Source organism: Procambarus clarkii, chromosome 6 (genome assembly GCF_040958095.1).
Source record: "Procambarus clarkii isolate CNS0578487 chromosome 6, FALCON_Pclarkii_2.0, whole genome shotgun sequence".
Classification (NCBI taxonomy): domain Eukaryota; kingdom Metazoa; phylum Arthropoda; class Malacostraca; order Decapoda; family Cambaridae; genus Procambarus; species Procambarus clarkii.
The window spans coordinates 2,456,020-2,479,326 of record NC_091155.1 but is presented as its reverse complement, the minus strand read 5'-3'; the positions used below and the strand labels follow the sequence as shown (position 1 = coordinate 2,479,326).

The following is a 23,307-nucleotide window of genomic DNA, read 5'->3' as shown; positions in this document are numbered from 1 at the left end:
AAGGCACCAGATGAGTGAGGGGTCAGTCTGCATTTTTCGTCAAGCCACTGTCAATGTGAGAGAACTCGTGTCCAGCTTATAAGCCTATACTTGCATAAACCACAAGTGAAGATAAACAATCTTTGGACAACACCCACCAGTGGGACTCGAACCCAGAAAGCACAACTACCTTCCAGTAGCTGGCATAACTAGTATGCTTTAACCCACTACGCCATCAGACCTTACAAAAGAAGTAGATAGTTCGAGATATATATCTCAAACATCTCTACCTCCCGAAGGCACCAGATGAGTGAGGGGTCAGTCTGCATTTTTCGTCAAGCCACTGTCAATGTGAGAGAACTCGTGTCCAGCTTATAAGCCTATACTTGCATAAACCACAAGTGAAGATAAACAATCTTTGGACAACACCCACCAGTGGGACTCGAACCCAGAAAGCACAACTACCTTCCAGTAGCTGGCATAACTAGTATGCTTTAACCCACTACGCCATCAGACCTTACAAAAGAAGTAGATAGTTCGAGATATATATCTCAAACATCTCTACCTCCCGAAGGCACCAGATGAGTGAGGGGTCAGTCTGCATTTTTCGTCAAGCCACTGTCAATGTGAGAGAACTCGTGTCCAGCTTATAAGCCTATACTTGCATAAACCACAAGTGAAGATAAACAATCTTTGGACAACACCCACCAGTGGGACTCGAACCCAGAAAGCACAACTACCTTCCAGTAGCTGGCATAACTAGTATGCTTTAACCCACTATGCCATCAGACCTTACAAAAGAAGTAGATAGTTCGAGATATATATCTCAAACATCTCTACCTCCCGAAGGCACCAGATGAGTGAGGGGTCAGTCTGCATTTTTCGTCAAGCCACTGTCAATGTGAGAGAACTCGTGTCCAGCTTATAAGCCTATACTTGCATAAACCACAAGTGAAGATAAACAATCTTTGGACAACACCCACCAGTGGGACTCGAACCCAGAAAGCACAACTACCTTCCAGTAGCTGGCATAACTAGTATGCTTTAAGCTTTAACCCACTACGCCATCAGACCTTACAAAAGAAGTAGATAGTTCGAGATATATATCTCAAACATCTCTACCTCCCGAAGGCACCAGATGAGTGAGGGGTCAGTCTGCATTTTTCGTCAAGCCACTGTCAATGTGAGAGAACTCGTGTCCAGCTTATAAGCCTATACTTGCATAAACCACAAGTGAAGATAAACAATCTTTGGACAACACCCACCAGTGGGACTCGAACCCAGAAAGCACAACTACCTTCCAGTAGCTGGCATAACTAGTATGCTTTAACCCACTACGCCATCAGACCTTACAAAAGAAGTAGATAGTTCGAGATATATATCTCAAACATCTCTACCTCCCAAAGGCACCAGATGAGTGAGGGGTCAGTCTGCATTTTTCGTCAAGCCACTGTCAATGTGAGAGAACTCGTGTCCAGCTTATAAGCCTATACTTGCATAAACCACAAGTGAAGATAAACAATCTTTGGACAACACCCACCAGTGGGACTCGAACCCAGAAAGCACAACTACCTTCCAGTAGCTGGCATAACTAGTATGCTTTAACCCACTACGCCATCAGACCTTACAAAAGAAGTAGATAGTTCGAGATATATATCTCAAACATCTCTACCTCCCAAAGGCACCAGATGAGTGAGGGGTCAGTCTGCATTTTTCGTCAAGCCACTGTCAATGTGAGAGAACTCGTGTCCAGCTTATAAGCCTATACTTGCATAAACCACAAGTGAAGATAAACAATCTTTGGACAACACCCACCAGTGGGACTCGAACCCAGAAAGCACAACTACCTTCCAGTAGCTGGCATAACTAGTATGCTTTAACCCACTACGCCATCAGACCTTACAAAAGAAGTAGATAGTTCGAGATATATATCTCAAACATCTCTACCTCCCGAAGGCACCAGATGAGTGAGGGGTCAGTCTGCATTTTTCGTCAAGCCACTGTCAATGTGAGAGAACTCGTGTCCAGCTTATAAGCCTATACTTGCATAAACCACAAGTGAAGATAAACAATCTTTGGACATCACCCACCAGTGGGACTCGAACCCAGAAAGCACAACTACCTTCCAGTAGCTGGCATAACTAGTATGCTTTAACCCACTACGCCATCAGACCTTACAAAAGAAGTAGATAGTTCGAGATATATATCTCAAACATCTCTACCTCCCGAAGGCACCAGATGAGTGAGGGGTCAGTCTGCATTTTTCGTCAAGCCACTGTCAATGTGAGAGAACTCGTGTCCAGCTTATAAGCCTATACTTGCATAAACCACAAGTGAAGATAAACAATCTTTGGACAACACCCACCAGTGGGACTCGAACCCAGAAAGCACAACTACCTTCCAGTAGCTGGCATAACTAGTATGCTTTAACCCACTACGCCATCAGACCTTACAAAAGAAGTAGATAGTTCGAGATATATATCTCAAACATCTCTACCTCCCGAAGGCACCAGATGAGTGAGGGGTCAGTCTGCATTTTTCGTCAAGCCACTGTCAATGTGAGAGAACTCGTGTCCAGCTTATAAGCCTATACTTGCATAAACCACAAGTGAAGATAAACAATCTTTGGACAACACCCACCAGTGGGACTCGAACCCAGAAAGCACAACTACCTTCCAGTAGCTGGCATAACTAGTATGCTTTAACCCACTACGCCATCAGACCTTACAAAAGAAGTAGATAGTTCGAGATATATATCTCAAACATCTCTACCTCCCGAAGGCACCAGATGAGTGAGGGGTCAGTCTGCATTTTTCGTCAAGCCACTGTCAATGTGAGAGAACTCGTGTCCAGCTTATAAGCCTATACTTGCATAAACCACAAGTGAAGATAAACAATCTTTGGACAACACCCACCAGTGGGACTCGAACCCAGAAAGCACAACTACCTTCCAGTAGCTGGCATAACTAGTATGCTTTAACCCACTATGCCATCAGACCTTACAAAAGAAGTAGATAGTTCGAGATATATATCTCAAACATCTCTACCTCCCGAAGGCACCAGATGAGTGAGGGGTCAGTCTGCATTTTTCGTCAAGCCACTGTCAATGTGAGAGAACTCGTGTCCAGCTTATAAGCCTATACTTGCATAAACCACAAGTGAAGATAAACAATCTTTGGACAACACCCACCAGTGGGACTCGAACCCAGAAAGCACAACTACCTTCCAGTAGCTGGCATAACTAGTATGCTTTAAGCTTTAACCCACTACGCCATCAGACCTTACAAAAGAAGTAGATAGTTCGAGATATATATCTCAAACATCTCTACCTCCCGAAGGCACCAGATGAGTGAGGGGTCAGTCTGCATTTTTCGTCAAGCCACTGTCAATGTGAGAGAACTCGTGTCCAGCTTATAAGCCTATACTTGCATAAACCACAAGTGAAGATAAACAATCTTTGGACAACACCCACCAGTGGGACTCGAACCCAGAAAGCACAACTACCTTCCAGTAGCTGGCATAACTAGTATGCTTTAACCCACTACGCCATCAGACCTTACAAAAGAAGTAGATAGTTCGAGATATATATCTCAAACATCTCTACCTCCCGAAGGCACCAGATGAGTGAGGGGTCAGTCTGCATTTTTCGTCAAGCCACTGTCAATGTGAGAGAACTCGTGTCCAGCTTATAAGCCTATACTTGCATAAACCACAAGTGAAGATAAACAATCTTTGGACAACACCCACCAGTGGGACTCGAACCCAGAAAGCACAACTACCTTCCAGTAGCTGGCATAACTAGTATGCTTTAACCCACTACGCCATCAGACCTTACAAAAGAAGTAGATAGTTCGAGATATATATCTCAAACATCTCTACCTCCCGAAGGCACCAGATGAGTGAGGGGTCAGTCTGCATTTTTCGTCAAGCCACTGTCAATGTGAGAGAACTCGTGTCCAGCTTATAAGCCTATACTTGCATAAACCACAAGTGAAGATAAACAATCTTTGGACAACACCCACCAGTGGGACTCGAACCCAGAAAGCACAACTACCTTCCAGTAGCTGGCATAACTAGTATGCTTTAACCCACTACGCCATCAGACCTTACAAAAGAAGTAGATAGTTCGAGATATATATCTCAAACATCTCTACCTCCCGAAGGCACCAGATGAGTGAGGGGTCAGTCTGCATTTTTCGTCAAGCCACTGTCAATGTGAGAGAACTCGTGTCCAGCTTATAAGCCTATACTTGCATAAACCACAAGTGAAGATAAACAATCTTTGGACAACACCCACCAGTGGGACTCGAACCCAGAAAGCACAACTACCTTCCAGTAGCTGGCATAACTAGTATGCTTTAACCCACTACGCCATCAGACCTTACAAAAGAAGTAGATAGTTCGAGATATATATCTCAAACATCTCTACCTCCCGAAGGCACCAGATGAGTGAGGGGTCAGTCTGCATTTTTCGTCAAGCCACTGTCAATGTGAGAGAACTCGTGTCCAGCTTATAAGCCTATACTTGCATAAACCACAAGTGAAGATAAACAATCTTTGGACAACACCCACCAGTGGGACTCGAACCCAGAAAGCACAACTACCTTCCAGTAGCTGGCATAACTAGTATGCTTTAACCCACTACGCCATCAGACCTTACAAAAGAAGTAGATAGTTCGAGATATATATCTCAAACATCTCTACCTCCCGAAGGCACCAGATGAGTGAGGGGTCAGTCTGCATTTTTCGTCAAGCCACTGTCAATGTGAGAGAACTCGTGTCCAGCTTATAAGCCTATACTTGCATAAACCACAAGTGAAGATAAACAATCTTTGGACAACACCCACCAGTGGGACTCGAACCCAGAAAGCACAACTACCTTCCAGTAGCTGGCATAACTAGTATGCTTTAACCCACTACGCCATCAGACCTTACAAAAGAAGTAGATAGTTCGAGATATATATCTCAAACATCTCTACCTCCCGAAGGCACCAGATGAGTGAGGGGTCAGTCTGCATTTTTCGTCAAGCCACTGTCAATGTGAGAGAACTCGTGTCCAGCTTATAAGCCTATACTTGCATAAACCACAAGTGAAGATAAACAATCTTTGGACAACACCCACCAGTGGGACTCGAACCCAGAAAGCACAACTACCTTCCAGTAGCTGGCATAACTAGTATGCTTTAACCCACTACGCCATCAGACCTTACAAAAGAAGTAGATAGTTCGAGATATATATCTCAAACATCTCTACCTCCCGAAGGCACCAGATGAGTGAGGGGTCAGTCTGCATTTTTCGTCAAGCCACTGTCAATGTGAGAGAACTCGTGTCCAGCTTATAAGCCTATACTTGCATAAACCACAAGTGAAGATAAACAATCTTTGGACAACACCCACCAGTGGGACTCGAACCCAGAAAGCACAACTACCTTCCAGTAGCTGGCATAACTAGTATGCTTTAACCCACTACGCCATCAGACCTTACAAAAGAAGTAGATAGTTCGAGATATATATCTCAAACATCTCTACCTCCCGAAGGCACCAGATGAGTGAGGGGTCAGTCTGCATTTTTCGTCAAGCCACTGTCAATGTGAGAGAACTCGTGTCCAGCTTATAAGCCTATACTTGCATAAACCACAAGTGAAGATAAACAATCTTTGGACAACACCCACCAGTGGGACTCGAACCCAGAAAGCACAACTACCTTCCAGTAGCTGGCATAACTAGTATGCTTTAACCCACTACGCCATCAGACCTTACAAAAGAAGTAGATAGTTCGAGATATATATCTCAAACATCTCTACCTCCCGAAGGCACCAGATGAGTGAGGGGTCAGTCTGCATTTTTCGTCAAGCCACTGTCAATGTGAGAGAACTCGTGTCCAGCTTATAAGCCTATACTTGCATAAACCACAAGTGAAGATAAACAATCTTTGGACAACACCCACCAGTGGGACTCGAACCCAGAAAGCACAACTACCTTCCAGTAGCTGGCATAACTAGTATGCTTTAACCCACTACGCCATCAGACCTTACAAAAGAAGTAGATAGTTCGAGATATATATCTCAAACATCTCTACCTCCCGAAGGCACCAGATGAGTGAGGGGTCAGTCTGCATTTTTCGTCAAGCCACTGTCAATGTGAGAGAACTCGTGTCCAGCTTATAAGCCTATACTTGCATAAACCACAAGTGAAGATAAACAATCTTTGGACAACACCCACCAGTGGGACTCGAACCCAGAAAGCACAACTACCTTCCAGTAGCTGGCATAACTAGTATGCTTTAACCCACTACGCCATCAGACCTTACAAAAGAAGTAGATAGTTCGAGATATATATCTCAAACATCTCTACCTCCCGAAGGCACCAGATGAGTGAGGGGTCAGTCTGCATTTTTCGTCAAGCCACTGTCAATGTGAGAGAACTCGTGTCCAGCTTATAAGCCTATACTTGCATAAACCACAAGTGAAGATAAACAATCTTTGGACAACACCCACCAGTGGGACTCGAACCCAGAAAGCACAACTACCTTCCAGTAGCTGGCATAACTAGTATGCTTTAACCCACTACGCCATCAGACCTTACAAAAGAAGTAGATAGTTCGAGATATATATCTCAAACATCTCTACCTCCCGAAGGCACCAGATGAGTGAGGGGTCAGTCTGCATTTTTCGTCAAGCCACTGTCAATGTGAGAGAACTCGTGTCCAGCTTATAAGCCTATACTTGCATAAACCACAAGTGAAGATAAACAATCTTTGGACAACACCCACCAGTGGGACTCGAACCCAGAAAGCACAACTACCTTCCAGTAGCTGGCATAACTAGTATGCTTTAACCCACTACGCCATCAGACCTTACAAAAGAAGTAGATAGTTCGAGATATATATCTCAAACATCTCTACCTCCCGAAGGCACCAGATGAGTGAGGGGTCAGTCTGCATTTTTCGTCAAGCCACTGTCAATGTGAGAGAACTCGTGTCCAGCTTATAAGCCTATACTTGCATCAACCACAAGTGAAGATAAACAATCTTTGGACAACACCCACCAGTGGGACTCGAACCCAGAAAGCACAACTTCCTTCCAGTAGCTGGCATAACTAGTATGCTTTAACCCACTACGCCATCAGACCTTACAAAAGAAGTAGATAGTTCGAGATATATATCTCAAACATCTCTACCTCCCGAAGGCACCAGATGAGTGAGGGGTCAGTCTGCATTTTTCGTCAAGCCACTGTCAATGTGAGAGAACTCGTGTCCAGCTTATAAGCCTATACTTGCATAAACCACAAGTGAAGATAAACAATCTTTGGACAACACCCACCAGTGGGACTCGAACCCAGAAAGCACAACTACCTTCCAGTAGCTGGCATAACTAGTATGCTTTAACCCACTACGCCATCAGACCTTACAAAAGAAGTAGATAGTTCGAGATATATATCTCAAACATCTCTACCTCCCGAAGGCACCAGATGAGTGAGGGGTCAGTCTGCATTTTTCGTCAAGCCACTGTCAATGTGAGAGAACTCGTGTCCAGCTTATAAGCCTATACTTGCATAAACCACAAGTGAAGATAAACAATCTTTGGACAACACCCACCAGTGGGACTCGAACCCAGAAAGCACAACTACCTTCCAGTAGCTGGCATAACTAGTATGCTTTAACCCACTACGCCATCAGACCTTACAAAAGAAGTAGATAGTTCGAGATATATATCTCAAACATCTCTACCTCCCGAAGGCACCAGATGAGTGAGGGGTCAGTCTGCATTTTTCGTCAAGCCACTGTCAATGTGAGAGAACTCGTGTCCAGCTTATAAGCCTATACTTGCATAAACCACAAGTGAAGATAAACAATCTTTGGACAACACCCACCAGTGGGACTCGAACCCAGAAAGCACAACTACCTTCCAGTAGCTGGCATAACTAGTATGCTTTAACCCACTACGCCATCAGACCTTACAAAAGAAGTAGATAGTTCGAGATATATATCTCAAACATCTCTACCTCCCGAAGGCACCAGATGAGTGAGGGGTCAGTCTGCATTTTTCGTCAAGCCACTGTCAATGTGAGAGAACTCGTGTCCAGCTTATAAGCCTATACTTGCATAAACCACAAGTGAAGATAAACAATCTTTGGACAACACCCACCAGTGGGACTCGAACCCAGAAAGCACAACTACCTTCCAGTAGCTGGCATAACTAGTATGCTTTAACCCACTACGCCATCAGACCTTACAAAAGAAGTAGATAGTTCGAGATATATATCTCAAACATCTCTACCTCCCGAAGGCACCAGATGAGTGAGGGGTCAGTCTGCATTTTTCGTCAAGCCACTGTCAATGTGAGAGAACTCGTGTCCAGCTTATAAGCCTATACTTGCATAAACCACAAGTGAAGATAAACAATCTTTGGACAACACCCACCAGTGGGACTCGAACCCAGAAAGCACAACTACCTTCCAGTAGCTGGCATAACTAGTATGCTTTAACCCACTACGCCATCAGACCTTACAAAAGAAGTAGATAGTTCGAGATATATATCTCAAACATCTCTACCTCCCGAAGGCACCAGATGAGTGAGGGGTCAGTCTGCATTTTTCGTCAAGCCACTGTCAATGTGAGAGAACTCGTGTCCAGCTTATAAGCCTATACTTGCATAAACCACAAGTGAAGATAAACAATCTTTGGACAACACCCACCAGTGGGACTCGAACCCAGAAAGCACAACTACCTTCCAGTAGCTGGCATAACTAGTATGCTTTAAGCTTTAACCCACTACGCCATCAGACCTTACAAAAGAAGTAGATAGTTCGAGATATATATCTCAAACATCTCTACCTCCCGAAGGCACCAGATGAGTGAGGGGTCAGTCTGCATTTTTCGTCAAGCCACTGTCAATGTGAGAGAACTCGTGTCCAGCTTATAAGCCTATACTTGCATAAACCACAAGTGAAGATAAACAATCTTTGGACAACACCCACCAGTGGGACTCGAACCCAGAAAGCACAACTACCTTCCAGTAGCTGGCATAACTAGTATGCTTTAACCCACTACGCCATCAGACCTTACAAAAGAAGTAGATAGTTCGAGATATATATCTCAAACATCTCTACCTCCCGAAGGCACCAGATGAGTGAGGGGTCAGTCTGCATTTTTCGTCAAGCCACTGTCAATGTGAGAGAACTCGTGTCCAGCTTATAAGCCTATACTTGCATAAACCACAAGTGAAGATAAACAATCTTTGGACAACACCCACCAGTGGGACTCGAACCCAGAAAGCACAACTACCTTCCAGTAGCTGGCATAACTAGTATGCTTTAACCCACTACGCCATCAGACCTTACAAAAGAAGTAGATAGTTCGAGATATATATCTCAAACATCTCTACCTCCCGAAGGCACCAGATGAGTGAGGGGTCAGTCTGCATTTTTCGTCAAGCCACTGTCAATGTGAGAGAACTCGTGTCCAGCTTATAAGCCTATACTTGCATAAACCACAAGTGAAGATAAACAATCTTTGGACAACAGCCACCAGTGGGACTCGAACCCAGAAAGCACAACTACCTTCCAGTAGCTGGCATAACTAGTATGCTTTAACCCACTACGCCATCAGACCTTACAAAAGAAGTAGATAGTTCGAGATATATATCTCAAACATCTCTACCTCCCGAAGGCACCAGATGAGTGAGGGGTCAGTCTGCATTTTTCGTCAAGCCACTGTCAATGTGAGAGAACTCGTGTCCAGCTTATAAGCCTATACTTGCATAAACCACAAGTGAAGATAAACAATCTTTGGACAACACCCACCAGTGGGACTCGAACCCAGAAAGCACAACTACCTTCCAGTAGCTGGCATAACTAGTATGCTTTAACCCACTACGCCATCAGACCTTACAAAAGAAGTAGATAGTTCGAGATATATATCTCAAACATCTCTACCTCCCGAAGGCACCAGATGAGTGAGGGGTCAGTCTGCATTTTTCGTCAAGCCACTGTCAATGTGAGAGAACTCGTGTCCAGCTTATAAGCCTATACTTGCATAAACCACAAGTGAAGATAAACAATCTTTGGACAACACCCACCAGTGGGACTCGAACCCAGAAAGCACAACTACCTTCCAGTAGCTGGCATAACTAGTATGCTTTAACCCACTACGCCATCAGACCTTACAAAAGAAGTAGATAGTTCGAGATATATATCTCAAACATCTCTACCTCCCGAAGGCACCAGATGAGTGAGGGGTCAGTCTGCATTTTTCGTCAAGCCACTGTCAATGTGAGAGAACTCGTGTCCAGCTTATAAGCCTATACTTGCATAAACCACAAGTGAAGATAAACAATCTTTGGACAACACCCACCAGTGGGACTCGAACCCAGAAAGCACAACTACCTTCCAGTAGCTGGCATAACTAGTATGCTTTAACCCACTACGCCATCAGACCTTACAAAAGAAGTAGATAGTTCGAGATATATATCTCAAACATCTCTACCTCCCGAAGGCACCAGATGAGTGATTGGTCAGTCTGCATTTTTCGTCAAGCCACTGTCAATGTGAGAGAACTCGTGTCCAGCTTATAAGCCTATACTTGCATAAACCACAAGTGAAGATAAACAATCTTTGGACAACACCCACCAGTGGGACTCGAACCCAGAAAGCACAACTACCTTCCAGTAGCTGGCATAACTAGTATGCTTTAACCCACTACGCCATCAGACCTTACAAAAGAAGTAGATAGTTCGAGATATATATCTCAAACATCTCTACCTCCCGAAGGCACCAGATGAGTGAGGGGTCAGTCTGCATTTTTCGTCAAGCCACTGTCAATGTGAGAGAACTCGTGTCCAGCTTATAAGCCTATACTTGCATAAACCACAAGTGAAGATAAACAATCTTTGGACAACACCCACCAGTGGGACTCGAACCCAGAAAGCACAACTACCTTCCAGTAGCTGGCATAACTAGTATGCTTTAACCCACTACGCCATCAGACCTTACAAAAGAAGTAGATAGTTCGAGATATATATCTCAAACATCTCTACCTCCCGAAGGCACCAGATGAGTGAGGGGTCAGTCTGCATTTTTCGTCAAGCCACTGTCAATGTGAGAGAACTCGTGTCCAGCTTATAAGCCTATACTTGCATAAACCACAAGTGAAGATAAACAATCTTTGGACAACACCCACCAGTGGGACTCGAACCCAGAAAGCACAACTACCTTCCAGTAGCTGGCATAACTAGTATGCTTTAACCCACTACGCCATCAGACCTTACAAAAGAAGTAGATAGTTCGAGATATATATCTCAAACATCTCTACCTCCCGAAGGCACCAGATGAGTGAGGGGTCAGTCTGCATTTTTCGTCAAGCCACTGTCAATGTGAGAGAACTCGTGTCCAGCTTATAAGCCTATACTTGCATAAACCACAAGTGAAGATAAACAATCTTTGGACAACACCCACCAGTGGGACTCGAACCCAGAAAGCACAACTACCTTCCAGTAGCTGGCATAACTAGTATGCTTTAACCCACTACGCCATCAGACCTTACAAAAGAAGTAGATAGTTCGAGATATATATCTCAAACATCTCTACCTCCCGAAGGCACCAGATGAGTGAGGGGTCAGTCTGCATTTTTCGTCAAGCCACTTTCAATGTGAGAGAACTCGTGTCCAGCTTATAAGCCTATACTTGCATAAACCACAAGTGAAGATAAACAATCTTTGGACAACACCCACCAGTGGGACTCGAACCCAGAAAGCACAACTACCTTCCAGTAGCTGGCATAACTAGTATGCTTTAACCCACTACGCCATCAGACCTTACAAAAGAAGTAGATAGTTCGAGATATATATCTCAAACATCTCTACCTCCCGAAGGCACCAGATGAGTGAGGGGTCAGTCTGCATTTTTCGTCAAGCCACTGTCAATGTGAGAGAACTCGTGTCCAGCTTATAAGCCTATACTTGCATAAACCACAAGTGAAGATAAACAATCTTTGGACAACACCCACCAGTGGGACTCGAACCCAGAAAGCACAACTACCTTCCAGTAGCTGGCATAACTAGTATGCTTTAACCCACTACGCCATCAGACCTTACAAAAGAAGTAGATAGTTCGAGATATATATCTCAAACATCTCTACCTCCCGAAGGCACCAGATGAGTGAGGGGTCAGTCTGCATTTTTCGTCAAGCCACTGTCAATGTGAGAGAACTCGTGTCCAGCTTATAAGCCTATACTTGCATAAACCACAAGTGAAGATAAACAATCTTTGGACAACACCCACCAGTGGGACTCGAACCCAGAAAGCACAACTACCTTCCAGTAGCTGGCATAACTAGTATGCTTTAACCCACTACGCCATCAGACCTTACAAAAGAAGTAGATAGTTCGAGATATATATCTCAAACATCTCTACCTCCCGAAGGCACCAGATGAGTGAGGGGTCAGTCTGCATTTTTCGTCAAGCCACTGTCAATGTGAGAGAACTCGTGTCCAGCTTATAAGCCTATACTTGCATAAACCACAAGTGAAGATAAACAATCTTTGGACAACACCCACCAGTTGGACTCGAACCCAGAAAGCACAACTACCTTCCAGTAGCTGGCATAACTAGTATGCTTTAACCCACTACGCCATCAGACCTTACAAAAGAAGTAGATAGTTCGAGATATATATCTCAAACATCTCTACCTCCCGAAGGCACCAGATGAGTGAGGGGTCAGTCTGCATTTTTCGTCAAGCCACTGTCAATGTGAGAGAACTCGTGTCCAGCTTATAAGCCTATACTTGCATAAACCACAAGTGAAGATAAACAATCTTTGGACAACACCCACCAGTGGGACTCGAACCCAGAAAGCACAACTACCTTCCAGTAGCTGGCATAACTAGTATGCTTTAACCCACTACGCCATCAGACCTTACAAAAGAAGTAGATAGTTCGAGATATATATCTCAAACATCTCTACCTCCCGAAGGCACCAGATGAGTGAGGGGTCAGTCTGCATTTTTCGTCAAGCCACTGTCAATGTGAGAGAACTCGTGTCCAGCTTATAAGCCTATACTTGCATAAACCACAAGTGAAGATAAACAATCTTTGGACAACACCCACCAGTGGGACTCGAACCCAGAAAGCACAACTACCTTCCAGTAGCTGGCATAACTAGTATGCTTTAACCCACTACGCCATCAGACCTTACAAAAGAAGTAGATAGTTCGAGATATATATCTCAAACATCTCTACCTCCCGAAGGCACCAGATGAGTGAGGGGTCAGTCTGCATTTTTCGTCAAGCCACTGTCAATGTGAGAGAACTCGTGTCCAGCATGCAGACTGACCCCTCACTCATCTGGTGCCTTCGGGAGGTAGAGATGTTTGAGATATATATCTCGAACTATCTACTTCTTTTGTAAGGTCTGATGGCGTAGTGGGTTAAAGCATACTAGTTATGCCAGCTACTGGAAGGTAGTTGTGCTTTCTGGGTTCGAGTCCCACTGGTGGGTGTTGTCCAAAGATTGTTTATCTTCACTTGTGGTTTATGCAAGTATAGGCTTATAAGCTGGACACGAGTTCTCTCACATTGACAGTGGCTTGACGAAAAATGCAGACTGACCCCTCACTCATCTGGTGCCTTCGGGAGGTAGAGATGTTTGAGATATATATCTCGAACTATCTACTTCTTTTGTAAGGTCTGATGGCGTAGTGGGTTAAAGCATACTAGTTATGCCAGCTACTGGAAGGTAGTTGTGCTTTCTGGGTTCGAGTCCCACTGGTGGGTGTTGTCCAAAGATTGTTTATCTTCACTTGTGGTTTATGCAAGTATAGGCATATATATATATATATATATATATATATATATATATATATATATATATATATATATATATATATATATATATATATATATAATATAATATAATATAATATGCGGAAAATCCACAAAGAAATGGGAAAGGAAGATGGACGTTTCGGCCGATCACAGCCGTTGTCAACACCAAACTGACTAAGATAAACAAAGGGAGAGTGTACAGGCCAACAACTAGAACCTGATCACTCATCCCCAGGGAAAGAATTATCCAGAAACAGTTATAGATTAGCTTAGAATAGTCAAAAGGTGTAAGCGGTCAGAGAATAAGTATGAAAGATTAAAGAAAAAGCCTCACTGAACACACACAATAAACGAATATAATATTGTAATGAGACATTATAACCCTCCCTATCATAGTTTTTTCTAAGCTGTTGTGCAATATTGTAACTTAAAAATGGGTCAAGTTTGTACATACCAGTACTAACATTGATAAGATTTGGGCACTGATTAGGGCAGACTCAATCAAAATCCGTTCCACGAAACCACTGCTATTGGTAATGCTGTTCGCTCCATCCCACTTAATTGTGTGATCACACAAACTTGTGTGTAGATACAAAGTATTGGACGTTCGGGCATTTCTAATACAACCCGTTCTCGCAAATTTAATAAGTCAATATTGACTTATTAAATATGTGCATAGGTGATATACTTAACATAATAGTTTCCCTTGAAAAGCTTCATAGAAAACACCGACCTTACCTAACCTACTTAGTATGTTAAGATAAGCATCTTATTGTTTCGTAATTACAATTATTACCTAACCTATACCTATAATAGGTTAAGTAACAATTGTAATTACGAAGCTATAAGATGCTTATTTTAACATACTAAGTAGGTTAGGTAAGGTCGGTGTTTTCTATGAAGCTTTTCAAGGGAAACTATTATGTTAAGTATGTCACCTATGCACATATTTAATAAGTCAATATTGACTTATTAAATTTGCGAGAACGGGTTGTCTAATACTACAAACATATTGGGACAACCGCAAATGTAAGGAGTTTCATGTTCGTCCAAGGACCATAGAATCACTATCATTGCAGGGGAATTGAATACACACAACCTGCTGTACCAGGGGATTTTTTTTATTAAACTGGGTTTGATCGTACTATTAGTGAACACCAAATTGATATTAAGTTCCTTAAAAACCGGTGAAAGTTTTCCAAGTCCCACCGCATAAGGTTTTAAAAAACTTGTGATGGTACAAGGTCCATGGAACTCCACTAAGTCTCAGCCACCCTCACAGATCGACGATTTCTATTAAAATATCTGAGTAGAGACTGTGTCTCCGCTCTCCACCAAATTTCGATGTACAATGTTACCTTCTGACCCAATGAGAAGTTACAAAGCTAGCTCTCACTGATGACGTCACCTTGGGTTACCTGATGGTCTGTTACATGAAGCAACTACAACCAATCGCTTTCCCTCTTCTCATCCTGGTCTCGGCGTCTTCAACTCTAGGCACCTTCGTCTCTAGGCCCCAAGCACGTCCTCCAGCAGCAGCCTCGGGAGCCCCCCATCTTGGGAATTATCACTAGGCTCTTCCCCGTCGCCACATAAAATTTTGATTTCTCAAAAAGGCTGGTACTCGCAGCCTTCCCGTCACAAATAATATATTAAATGGGCCACCTTGTATGTACATTTTGGTTACATATCAGGCTAATAATTAGTTCCATAAATTAATAATTAGTTCCATAGATTAATAATTAGTTCCATAGATTAATAATTAGTTCCATAGATTAATAATTAGTTCCATAGATTAATAATTAGTTACAGACTAATAATTAAAGCTGTTCAGTGAGATGTTTATATAATTAACAGAAGGTTTCGGTGTTTTGGGCTGTTTAATAGGTTCCTGTCTGTATGTGCAAAAGGTTCCTATTAAAGTCCCTTTGGAGTAGATGTGACTAGCTTGAGTTTGCATAAGGGGCCATATCACCCGGATTTAAAAAATTGTTGTAGGGTATTCATAATTTATTATCCTGATACATGTGAAAGGTGCTGCACCTAGGCCAAGTTTCAGCATCTCAGCCTAAATAGAGACGGAGAAAAAAACAAAAAAAAACAAAAAAAAAGACGAATTTTTCAACCATGTTCAAAAAATTTCACAGCCCACAATTGTGAACCAAAATCATTTATACGACACTCAGCTATGACCTTACTATATAATAAAGATTTGCATGTCACATTATTATCCCAGATGTATTTAGTGCAATAATACAGATTTTATAAAAGTTTCCCAAAAACGTATGCAACAAAATGAGGTGCATCATTATTTATAAAATCAATAAATCTACGTAGATAAGAATAATGACATGCGTTTATAGAGGCGTAAACTCTACATATAATGTGCAAGTTTCATGTAAATAGAATAATAAATAAAGGCTGTGAAATTTTATCTAGTTGTAAAAGTTGGAGTTGCGTAGCGCGCTCTCAAAGTTTCTCGACCTGCTGTCACTCGTGACTGGTGATTTACGCATTGCGGCCAGCTCGTATGGAGAGCTCGCATGCATCTAGATGTCAATGCTTCTCTCTTGTTCGTTTGGTAAGTCATATTGCAGTACAAATAGCTAAAAATAGCAAAAATAGCATGTTCTGAGAGATATTGTGTGAGCGCGTCAGCATACATCCTCTCTCCATGAGAGACACGCAGTCACTGACTGCACCACCCTCGTGTCAGACCATATGTTGTGTTGCCATATGTTTAGTTTATATTCATTTTATGCATAACATGTTATTTTCAACGCTATTACGAAAAATAAGACATCTACAACGTAAGATACAATACCCCGCGGCGTACTCACGGCGCGAGGACCAGATTCACGAAAGTTGCAGCGGGAAATTTGACTCTAATTACGTTATTTTTCAAGATATCATTAAACGGTTTGGACCACAGTGTTGCCAGAACGTTGTAGTATTTTTCGTAATTTTTCGTAAATATTCCATTTTTCATCGGATTTCGGGTGATATGGCCCCTAAGCTTAGGTTAGGTTAGGTATGGTTAAGTTTGGATAGGTTAGGTATGGTTAGGTTAGTCTAGTCTAGGTTAAGTTTGTTTAGACTAGGGGGAAAACTAGACTTTAGGTAGTGTATGGAAAGTGAATAAAGGCAACAACAATAGCTGAAAAGTTTAAAAATGTCTAAAAGAGGCGGGTCCGAGAACTGCAGCTTGCAAGAGGGTTTTGCCTCATTGTGTGTCTGTGGGGGTTGTTTTTAGAAATTTACCAATGTTTGTTTCCTGATGAAATCAGAAAATATTAGTATATCACTTCCTGCTGACACTAACTCTCTCTTAAACAGATGTCACCATCTTGGGTGACGTTGGTAAATTGTGGTTTGTGTTTATACGGGTGGGAGGTGCGGAAGGGGTCACAAAAGGATTAATGAGAAGTAGCAGATAATTGTTAGTGCACATTTCCAAACATTAGGGACACACAGATTGTCTCTGATTGTCTCTAAGTGTTGTGGTAACTCTTAACAAATATAAACCTTAATCCAGAGGATCGTGGGGATTCAAGTGAAGACTCTGAAACTCTGTTTCATACTCAGACTTATCCTGTTTCTGATATACGTAAATGATCTTCGAGATTGTATAGACTTATTCCTCTCAATGTTTGCTGGCTATTCCAAAATTAGGAGAAGGATTAAGAAAGAGGAGGATGGCATGAGGCATCAAGATGACTTGGACACACTAAAGGAATGGTCCAACAAATGGTTGTTAGATTTTAACTCGAACAACTGTAAGGTAATGAAGATAGGTGTAGAAACAGGAGGTACCTGAACTGAGAGGTATGAACTACAAGGAAAGACAACGGGAACTAAACCACATGTCGCTGGTAAACAGAAGAGTTAGGGAAGACATGATCACAACATATTACATTCTCAGAGGAATTGACAGGTTAGATAAAAACAATTTATTTAACAAAGAGGGGACACGCACATGGGGACAAAAGTGGAAACTGAGTACCCTAACAAGCAACAGGGACATTAGGAATCATTTTTGTAGTGTCTGAGTAGTTAACAAATGGAATGAATAAGAAGTGATGTGGTGGAGGCTGACTTCATACACAGTTTCAAACGTAGATATGATAGAGTTCAATAGGCTCAGGAATCTGTACCCCGGTTGATTGACAGTTAAGAGGCGGGACCAAAGCGCCGAAGCTCAACCCACACACACACAAATAGGTGCATTTGGGAGGGTTGCCACAAGCAACACATCAGTCCGTATCCTTCACACACACACTTGAGTCAGTGACTCTTACGTACACTACTAAATTCCTTCAACACACACCAGTGTCTCTGTCACACACCTGCCAGAATCTCTAACATAAACAAAATTCCTCTCACACTTACACAGTTAATGTTTCTCTCCATCACCACAATCAATGTCTCTCTCACGTACACAAATCTCTTTCTTAAACACAAACACCAGTCAGTATCTCTCTCACAAACACCGTTCAGTGTATCATACACACCAGCCAGTGACTCTCTAACATATTCAAGATAGAGTTTCTCTCATACACAGCAGTAATTTTCCTCACACACACATCCCAGTGTCTCATACACACCAATCAGTGTTCCTCTCACTCTGTCAGTAGGCTTTGTGATAGTAGGCTTTGCGATACCTCTCACTCTGTGATAGTAGGCTTTGCGTTCCTCTCACTATGTGATAGTAGGCTTTGCGTTCCTCTCACTCTGTGATAGTAGGCTTTGCGTTCCTCTCACTATGTGAGAGGAACGCAAAGCCTACTATCTCTCTCGCACACATTTTTTTTATTTGGTATAAACAAATCAAATAAATAGCAGCATAAAAGAAAGGTCATTGGAGCGCCACAACAAAATATAATCACACAGCAAATAAAAATAATCATCAAAACACAGGGCACAAGCCCAAGAAAACCCCTATTGATCCGGCCACAAATGCTGAGGATACTTCTCACAATACTCATTCTACACAGCCCAATCTGCTGCAGTAGGGATGTACGTACTCGTGCGACAGGTGGGGGGGGGGGGGGGGGGAAGATGCAGAAATTCCAAAACAGCCCGCACTGTCCCTCCACCACAGGCGTCGGCTGGACGGGGACCCCTGGCCCAGAGTTCAGACGCACGAAGTCCGCCCGGACGGCATTCTTTTCCAACACGAGAACTAAATCATGGCTCGCACCATCACTCACAGCAGGGGCAACAATCCCCCATGCCAGGGAATGGGGACACATGGGCGCAGTGGGGAGCACAGGAGCAGGGATGGAGGCCTCCACACCATCGTTTCCTTCTGCACCAGGGGCACTCTCCACCACGACAGCCTTATCACTAGTAGGCACACCAGCACCATCCTCGCAGAAGACAAAACCTCGTAGTCTCCCACGTTCACCCAGACTACACCACCGAGAGCCCGCTTCAAACGCTTCGGAACCAGACGCAAGTCATCGGAAGTTCTCACGGAAGTACGGAAGTACACCCGACAAGTACATCCTAGCGAAGCACGCACCACACGATCACGGAACACTGCAGCCGCTTCGACCACCGAAGGCATTCGACCACACACCACCACATGCTGCACCGTGTGAACCTCCACAAGGACAAGCACCTCACACATCCCCCTAGTACCAGGCATGCTACCAGCACCATCCGCCATAGAAGACACAGTCTCTGGGACCACAGGCACAGCAGCCAAAAGAAGAGGCAGGAGAGGGACCAGACTCACCACCTCCTTGATACCCCCACCGTCAACCAGCAGGGCAGTAGACACTGGCCCAGCATCCAACACACACCCAACATCATCCGAAAGCGCAGGCACACCATCCATGGCAGCACACGCAGAAACCTCCGGGACCTCCTGGCTGGGGGAAGTCCTCCTCCCAGAAGAGTTTCTCGTGGCCCTCATTGCCGGCATGCTAACCCGCAGCCAGATGCCTTGACAAACTGCACCGGCAACGCATACAGGGCTGGCCAGCATAGAAGATTCTACCTAAAATCCTGTGAGCATTTCAGAGGCAGGATTGGAGTCTTAAGGCGCATGGTTAAAGTCCAGGTCCCATTCAGGACACTCAGCATCATGCCAGAGGGGATGACGTTCATTCAGTTGTGCAACACATGCCAAAACCGGATGAAGTATTGCTGCAACAGGTCTTCTGGAAACTCGAACGGCACGCAGAAAACGGCCACATTTGTGGATGACTGCTACGGTCCGAAAACGATCATGGACCTAACATCCCCAGATAACCGGAAGGAACGCCCGTCATAGTGGTTGACAAAATCCGGGAAGATAGCCGAAGAACTGAACTTGATCACCGCTCAGTGACCGGAGACAATCTGCACACCACAGACGTCGGCCACAACCATTCGTAAGACGTCCACCAACACCATCTCCCAACCCGTTCTCGCACTCTCTTACAGTCAATATTGCCTTATTTAGTACGTGCATATGTGACATGCTAAACATACTAGTTTACCTTGAAAAGCTTCATAGAAAACACCGACCTTACCTAACCTTCTTAGTATGTTAAGATAAGCATCTATTTGCTTCGTAATTACAACTATTACTTAACCTATACCTATAATAGGTTTAGTAATAATTGTAATTACGAAGCAATAAGATGCTTATCTTAACATACTAAGAAGGTTAGGTAAGGTTGGTGTTTTCTATGAAGCTTTTCAAGGTAAATTAGTATGTTTAGTATGTCACATATGCACGTATTTAATAAGTCAATATTGACTATATGAAAGTGCGAGAACGGGTTGCATCTCCACCGTCGTGTACTCCGCCTTTTCAGTAAACTTCATGCCAATCATTAAAGCACGCTGAACAGGAGCAAGGGCAGCCCCATCCTACCAGCCGGCACGACCGCAAGGCCTCGCAACAGTCACCTATCGCACACATCAGTCATTACTTCTATCTCGCACACACACCAGCCAGTTTCTCTCATATTCACCAGTCAGTTAGTCCCACTCACACTTACCAGTCAGTTAATCTCTCACACACACCAACAAGCTTCTCTCTCTCACACACACCAACAAGCTTCTCTCTCTCACACACACACACCAGCTTCTCAAGCACAATATATTGCCTTGCTCAATCACACCAGACTAGTCAGTTAGTCTTTCAAACACACCAGCAGGTGTCTTTCTCACATAGTCTGTTTCTCTCTCATACACCAGACAGTGTCTCACTCAAATACACCAGTCTCTCATATTTATCAGTTAGTGTCTCTCTCACGCTCACCAACCTGTGTCTATTCGTATGGCGCTGACTCGGTTGTGTACGGTCGATCGTTCAGCTCTCCAACTTGGCCACTCACTTTGTCGGCTACTTGTTAGCGCAGGCGGGAGTGTTTGTACACACATGATTGCTAACAGTGATTCATCATAGCCCGTGTGGGTGAGACATATCATAGGACCCTGCCGGCTTGCATAGAGTTCTCGAAGCTGTTGAATTGCGTGACGTTGTGTGGGGTCCTCGTGAACAACTTCAGTATATTGAATGCTGACATATACTGTATCCAAACGCTGAATGACAAAGGTGTGATACAGAATGAGTCAACGTTCTGGAGCTGCATAGACAAGGCAGAGGGCCATAATCACGGTAGTTCTGTGAATCTCGACGACTCAGAAAAGGACAAGACCTGTGTCATTGTGAGATGTTCCATTTGACATGCCTGTCAGCATACTGAGGATGCCTTATTCTCGCTACAGAAGCGTGCTTGGAGTCAGGCCATACCGTTTCACACCTGGACCTGTGAAGGGCGTCTTCATCGGGAATCGCAGTGGCAATGAAATTTTTGGCTGGGATTCTGTCGTCGTTTAAGGTGGCGGGAAGCACAGTACATGTGTTCTATCAAGGGCAGGAGTGGATGTGCTTCAAGTGCAGAATGCATGGGCACCAGGGGCCAGATTCACGAAGCAGTACGCAAGTACTTACGAAGCTTTTCGTTCTTATCATTGACGTGGCGCTTACATCGCGATTCAGGAAGCTGTTTACGAACGCCAATCTTCCTAAGAAGTAGCCTTATGCCATGACACCTCCATAGTCTTTTTCTCGCCTACACAATCCTTTGCGATTGGGAAATCAAAATACACTGCTTTTGTCATTCCGGACGGATCCTGTCATGCCAGCAATATATGATTTGTATGTCTGTGATGTGTTAAATAATTTTTTTATGAAAAAACGTTATTATATAAATACTTAATAAGTCAGTATAAACTGTTGTTCATTTAAACTAAGAGAAAAGCTAAGAATCAATGTGCTTTTTGGACATATGAATTATTTGGGGCTAATGGAAACAGTCACATTTAATTAAAGTTGTAAAGTACGTTAGTAATTAGATGCTAAATATGAAATTATTCATGACAAATTAAGTATTGAAGACAAAGCCAATGAAATTGAATCAGAATAATTCTTACCTAACTTCCTTAATAGTTGCCACACTGAAATACTGTCTATAGTTTAAAATCGCTAAATATAAATCACTAAGTAATAAAGACCAAAACCAAAACTGGGCCAATATACTGGAGTATAGTGCAGATTTTAATGTGGAATAACATTTTCAGTTAGTTTTATAGAGTTATTACTGTACTTAAAGTAACTAGAATTTTTTATATATTATTATTTATCAATAATATTATTATAATTTACCAATAATATTTACACCTTTATAATCATATATTTATTTTTCTGTTATTTATATATATATACAAGAAGGTACATTTTGTTGAGAAAGTACACACATATTGGGGATTGAATGTAACATTCTTGTAAAGCCACTAACACAGTCTCCGTGGTGTAGTGGTAAGACACTCGCCTGGCGTTCTGCGAGCGCTATGTCATGGGTTCGTATCCTGGCCGGGGAGGATTTACTGGGCGCAATTCCTTAACTGTAGCCTCTGTTTAACGCAACAGTAAAATGTGTACTTGGATGAAAAAAACGATTCTTCGCGGCAGGGGATCGTATTCCAGGGACCATAGGATTAAGGACTTGCCCGAAACGCTACGCGTACTAGTGGCTGTACAAGAATGTAACAACTCTTGTATTATATCTCAAAAAACAAAAACAAAAAAAAACACGAACAGCATTTCGGGAAGGTTCTTTAGCTAAAGAATAAAGGAACACAGTTTAAGTTAAACATAATTACTGTATTACAAATTGAAAGAATAGATTATACTTATAAAGTTGAGTGTCTTAAGTACTAAATTGGGTGAGTGGGTAGCACACTTTGTGGGAAACTTTGAGAGTTAAATTAGGTACTTTTTGGATTTACTTTTGAATAATGTACAGGTTGGACATGTCTTAAATTAATTAAATAGTGAGTTCTATACAGTGTGTCCTTTCATTTGCATGGAGTGTTTGCTGAGATTCATCTGACTCTAGAAATATAGGAGATATTTGTTTCTGGTGTGATGCTTATGGGTTATTTTACATCTATCAAGAAAGAGTTTCAGATCATGATTAGAATTTAAGAATAAGGTTTTGTACA

General features: G+C 43.0%; 1 protein-coding gene across 1 annotated transcript in view; it reads left to right on the top strand.

Moving 5' to 3' along the window:
* The window catches only part of LOC138354707 (dipeptidase 1-like), a 184,276-nt gene extending 165,464 nt beyond the window's left edge, over nucleotides 1-18,812 (top strand). The window contains exons 7-8 of the mRNA XM_069309129.1: nucleotides 17,336-17,576; nucleotides 18,718-18,812. Coding sequence (XP_069165230.1) covers nucleotides 17,336-17,576; nucleotides 18,718-18,812 — 336 coding nt within the window. The remainder of the gene's footprint in view (nucleotides 1-17,335; nucleotides 17,577-18,717) is intronic.
* Nucleotides 18,813-23,307: the final 4,495 nt, after the last annotated feature.